This window comes from Myotis davidii, unplaced genomic scaffold, assembly GCF_000327345.1.
Source record: "Myotis davidii unplaced genomic scaffold, ASM32734v1 scaffold394, whole genome shotgun sequence".
Lineage (NCBI taxonomy): Eukaryota > Metazoa > Chordata > Mammalia > Chiroptera > Vespertilionidae > Myotis > Myotis davidii.
The window spans coordinates 295,364-301,344 of NW_006287548.1; the positions used below are offsets into that span (position 1 = coordinate 295,364).

The 5,981-nt window shown below is 39.7% G+C and overlaps 1 protein-coding gene across 11 annotated transcripts in view; it reads left to right on the forward strand.

The window, feature by feature from the left end:
* Positions 1 to 44: 44 nt before the first annotated feature.
* The window catches only part of ABI2 (abl-interactor 2), a 62,025-nt gene continuing 56,088 nt past the window's right edge, over positions 45 to 5,981 (forward strand). For all 11 annotated transcript variants that reach the window (XM_006759396.2, XM_006759399.2, XM_006759402.2 and 8 more), the window contains exon 1: positions 45 to 98. In XM_006759396.2, coding sequence (XP_006759459.1) covers positions 60 to 98 — 39 coding nt within the window. In that variant the 5' untranslated portion in view covers positions 45 to 59. The remainder of the gene's footprint in view (positions 99 to 5,981) is intronic.

Sequence of the window (5,981 nt, forward strand, 5' to 3'; positions counted from 1 at the left end):
GTGTCGGGAGTAATGGGTCCCCCCGCCCCCAGGCCCTGGAGAAGGTTTTAAAAGGAGCGATGCCGTTGCCAAGCGGAGTGCCTCCGTTTTCTATTGATGTGAATGCCTCTGCGTGCGTGTGCGTGTTGGGGGGTGTTGTGTGTCCGCTTCTCGTCGGGATGCAGGAAGTTGCCTGGTCATTATTAATTAGACCTCTCCTGGACACTTGAGCCACTAAAGACAATGGTTTCGTCAATGGCCTGTGAATGATTGGCTGTGAAAGCTAAGGGCACATCACGGATTGTGGGCTAGATTCCCTAGTGGGGGTCATGCAGGAGGCAGTCAATCGATGTTTCTCTCTCATTGATGATTCTGTGTTTCTGTCCTTCTGCCTCCTCTTTCTCTAAAATAAACACCCCGCTGGACTCGGTCACTGGTTTTCCGGTGGGAAGGGGAGTGTGACTGTGACTGAGCATCGGGGATGGTCCTCAGGCGTCCTTTCCCGGTGGCGCTGGGCCGCGTAGGGACCCTGTGCAGCGCTGTGTCTGCGGCACGGAGGCCGGGGCTACTGAGGGCGATGAGGCGCAGCTGCGCCTGGGTGAGGCCAGCGACTCTGTGGGCTAAAAAAAAATCCTTTGAAAATTATTTGAAAGAATAGGTTAAAACGCACAGGTTAGAAATTCAGCATCTTTTGTTTTCTTTATGGCTGCTTCTGAATCACAGGGTCTACCTCCATTTTTCCCCCTTCCCACTTAAATTCACTTGGCATGAAGGTGGAAATGGAAGAAGTAGGTTAAATTGTTCCTACACTAGGGTCTTTTTTCCCCCTCCTGCCCACATCTCCATTTCTCCTTTTTAACATCAGATATTGGGACGCATTTTCAAGTCTTAGTTTAAATTTTTAAAAAAGGTGTTAAAATGTATAGGTTCATAAATTTTGTAAGGACCACGTGGTTAATCAAGGACGGTATTGTGAGATTTTACCTGCAATGCAATGAACTCTGTATTATCTTGTAGGGAATATTTTTATTGTAGAATGAACCAGGCACAATCCAAAGAGGCAGTTGAAAGTATGGCTGGTGCTCTGACCCAAGAACATTTCTTGGGCCAGAGATTCATACAAAAAATACAGTTGTCCATGTTTGTAGGGTGCTTTTCTAATACTGAGTGGGGTAGTAGAGATTCAAAGGGTCATTTGCTCAATTTCCACTAAATGTAGTCAGAAGTGTTCTATGGCCGATGGCCTGGCCCTGTGTCAAGGGTTGATAGGCACCTACTGTCTGCAGAATTGCATAGTGCAGTTAGTAGGAGAAGCTGCTCTGTGAGCTAATGAATACTGTATGCGGTGCCAGCTTATGCTCTGTGATGGACTTCAGGTGGGAGGAGGATTGGAAGCAGCTGTGCTGTCTCAGGGAATTCACATTCTCCAGGAGAGACTGAAGGGGTCATCCTATTGCCGTGGGCAGCGAGCTACTGGAAAGAGTTAAAGGTCAGAAAGAAATTGAGGGTGGGCAACAGTTTGTAGTTGCGCTCAATTATCTGTGCGTAAAGAAACAGATTTGGCCAAAACCGGTTTGGCTCAGTGGATAGAGCGTTGGCCTGAGGACTGAAAGGTCCCAGGTTCGATTCCGGTCAAGGGCATGTACCTGGGTTGTGGGCACATCCCCAGTAAGGGATGTGCAGGAGGCAACTGATCGATGTTTCTCTCTCATAGATGTTTCTAACTCTCTATCTTTCTCCCTTCTTCTCTGTAAAAAATCAATAAAATATATATTTTTTAAAAAAGAAACAGATTTGTCTCTCTGGAAGATAATTTTAATTGTAATTTCAAGGTGTAGTTCCTCGTAGGTTACAGTTGTTACGTAAAGATGCAGGTACCTGGATTAACAAAGCTGAGAGGTTAGAGAGATCAGTGATGGTTGTCTTTCTATACCTACACACCCTGTCTCAGCAGGGGGACTCAAAATTTAGTGGTGGCATTTTGAAATTCAAAGTATAAATATTGATTAATAGAAGTGGATTTGGATTTTAAAATATTTGTTCAGTTTTAGCATCTAAAAAAGATTTTACATTTTTACCTTAGATTCTCATCTGTTGTAGGATCCAGAGGGTATATTATTGGTGTTCCTTCCAGATGGCAGCTCTTACATGAACTGTTGTAGTAAAGTTGATAAATAGAACATGATGATAGTGATTTGTGCTGACCTAGCTGCACATTTGGCCAGCTCTCCTTGCAATCCAAAGAATTGACCAGCAGGGGTTTTGATGCTGCTTCTGACCCTGCAATAGATGGAAGTTAATTGGTGGGATCAGTGACCAAGTGTTTAATTTAGCCTTATAGCATCATGCCCTAACCCAGCCGAGGGCAAACTACGGCCTGTGGGCCGGATCCGGCCCGTTTGAAATGAATAAAACTGAAGAAGAAAAAAAAAAAGATCGTACCCTTTTATGTAATGATGTTTACTTTGAATTTATATTAGTTCACACAAACACTCCATCCATGCTTTTGTTCCGGTCCTCCGGTCCAGTTTAAGAACCCATTGTGGCCCTCGAGTCAAAAAGTTTGCCCACCCCTGCAAATAACCACTAGTTCAAGTTAAGTAACCTGACATGATTTTATTTTGTATGTAATTTTTGCTTGTAAAGTAGAAAAAGGACAGATCTGTTGATCATATGTAACAAAAGGTAAGGGTTTTTTTTGCTGAATGTTTTTAACACATCGCGGGCGGATCATGGGCATTCTCGTGTTTTCATATTACACAGTGTTTTACATAAATGTAAAAGGCACGCCTTAAAATCAAATACCCCTTGTATTTTGAAGTTATTTATTACATGTTCTTACAAGCTAATATCTTTTTAAAGTGTGATGTTTTGTAAAACGTTTTTTGTACTCGTTCCATAGAAACTTATCTGGCCACTGGGCAATAAAACTACTGGTGCACAATGTGTTAAGCAGCTGGTTTTATGCAAAGGGGTATCCAAAATTTAAGAAAAATAAGTATGTTCTAAATGTGGGTTATATTGTGTGAAATTGACAAAGGAGGGAAATGATTGTGTAGTCTTTCTAAAAACCATTGTACTCTTTAAATTGTTTCTGTGTTATAAAAATATCCTGCAGATATATTATCAGCATTAGAAGTGAACAGATATTGTCTGTATGAGCACACAACATCTACAGGTAAAGCAGAGCTGGATTATAAGTAGTAGTTGTCCATGTTACTAATGTGGTTAACAGAAACTTAAAAATCATCTGTAGTAAAATTTTCTAGAGATTGTTTTATTCAATCTCTAGAAACAATTTTTTCTAAACTGTGGTGATAGAAAGTTATGACTACAGTTTGCTGATACTTACCTGATTATAAAAAAGAACTTAGTGATCGTTAAGGATTTTTTTTGAGATACATGTAAGACCGATGTTTCTTTTCTTCATTTATTAATGTAAATATCTATGCCTAATCTAGGAAGTGTCCAGAAATTTAAAAAAACTACACACACATTTTTGATTAACTTGGAATCTACAGCTTTACAAATAGAAGTATTTTATTTTTTAATTTATTTATTGTTTCTTAGAGAGAGAGAGAGAGAGACATCGATTCAAACATCCATTCGTTGTCCCACTTATGTATGCGTTCCTTGGCTGATCTTATGCCCTGTCTGGGCATCAAATCTACAACCTTGCAAATTTGGGTGACACTCTGACCAACTGAGCTACCCACTAGGGCGAAGAATTTTATATTTGCTTTAATATTTTGGTAGATGAAATACATTTATAGCTCTTACTTTCCTTAATTAAGACTGAAAAACCATCTTGTTTGTATTTACATTTTTTCCTATTTTTAGATAAAAGAAAGTTACTGATTTTTGTGAGTGATAATTCACATACATAGTAAAATTCCATTGCTCATTATTTGGATATGAAGCAAAATTATCCAATAACATGAATTTGTTCAAAACAGAAATTAGGAATTTACCTTAATAGTTTATCTGAATTATCTCTCTTTTGAATACCAGGAGAACTATCATTAATGGCTTCCTTTTTTTTCTTTCTATCAACAAAGATATTCCAGAAATCATTAAAAATTGCATTGAAAGGTTTATAAGGAGATAATAGAGTCATGGCTTATTCCCAGCTAGTTTCATAAAAATGTAATCACTGAAATTATGTTAAGATTTAAAACTCTTATTTAATAAAAGCCATAGAATACATGTGCATTGTTGAAAGATTATTAGAAAATACAAAGAAACTTAAAATTGTCTAATCATTTTGAATATATATCCGGTATTTATACTTTTAAACCTTTTTGATATATACAACATACAGTATATATCTTTTTTATTAACTTTTTTTAGAGAGAGAGAGAGAGAGAGAGAGAGAGAGAGGAGGGAGATCCAGACATCGATTTGTTGTTCCACTTATTTATGCTTTCATTAGTTGATTTTTATAGGTGCCCTGCCTGGGAATTGAACCCTCAAACTTGGTACATCAGGATGATGCTCTAACCAACTGAGCTACTGGCCAGGGCTAAAAATCTAAGCCAGATCATGTCACCTTTCTGTTCAGAACACTCAAGACTTCATATTGCCTACAGGCTGCAAGTGTTGTAGCTTCTACTTCTTTCCTCTCCCACACTCACTCTACTGCAGCCACTTAACCTTTTTTTCTTGAACATACCAGGCATACTTCTGCCTCAGGACTTTGTTACTTTGCATTGCCTATGCCTTCTGCCAGAAGCACTCAAAAGATCTATGTAAAGTAGTAACATACTCCTGCCCTTTGTTCACTCTCTTCTTTGCTTGTACTTTTATTTAACATGACATTTTTTTCTGTGCCTATCTCCTTCCCCTGGTGTATGAGTTCCATGAGGGCAGGGAGTTTTTGTCTCTTCATTGCTAGCACCTGGAACAGTGCCTGGGACAAAACAGGCATTCAGTAAATATTTGTTAAATGAATAAATAGGTACTTTTTAGTAAGCAGTAGAAAATATCTACTTGAAAACCGTGAAGTAGTTTTCCAAATTTGAAGAGTTTGTAGAGTTATGTATAGGTAAATGAAGTAGTTCAATGCTTTTTATTTGTTCAGTATATTTAATGTAGATGCTACTGACAATTGACAGTCCTGTTTCATGAATGGCAGATCAGTTACTTTCACTTAGAGCAGGATGCTCATCCATCACCTGAGCTGACCTGCAGCTTCTTAGGAAGTGAGCAAGGAGATTTCCTGTTTTAAAACAATCAGATAAGAGCGCTTCCGGGGATGGTGTCTTCAGGCATTCACAGGGTCCAGCATTTGACATATTGTCCAAGACTGTCCTCCAGTACAACCTCTAACAAAAACTAGGCTGTCCTGAAACCCTGGTTAGTAGAATTGCTTATCTTTATACCAGGAAGGTTGGGAGAGCACCAGAATCTGCATGGGGCCTGTGCCCAGGCTGAGTTCGAGGGATTCCTGTGGTGAGACCTGGAGTTCTAATGCTGGTGTCTAAAATGAAAACACATGCCAGCAGCGCCTATGGTGGGTCCACTGTGCTGAATGTGACAGGGTCAGGTGTGCTTTCCTCATTGAGGGGCAAAAATTTGTTGAAAGTATGGAAGGCTAGGTTCACAGAAAGACTGAGTTACTTAGCTTGATAAATGGCACTGCTTTTGAGAGAAAGTTTAAACTTATTGACATTAAGTTTACATTGTTTCAAGGCTTTTATCATTTATACATTTGTTTATAATGTTAATAAGTATAGTTATGAATTTTACTCGTGTAAGTAAAATGTACACATAATATACCTTTAATGTTAGCAGTTTTATATGTTTTAAACATTATGTACATACTAGAGGCCCGGTGCACAACATTTATGCACTGGGGGGGTGGTGGGGGAATCCCTCAGCCCGGCCTGCGCCCTGTCACAGCTGGGACCCCTCGGGGGATGTCTGCCTGCTGGCTTAGGCCCGCTCCCCTCCGAGGGGTACTTAGTGCTGCTGTGGAGGCAGGAGAGGTTCCCGCCTCCGCT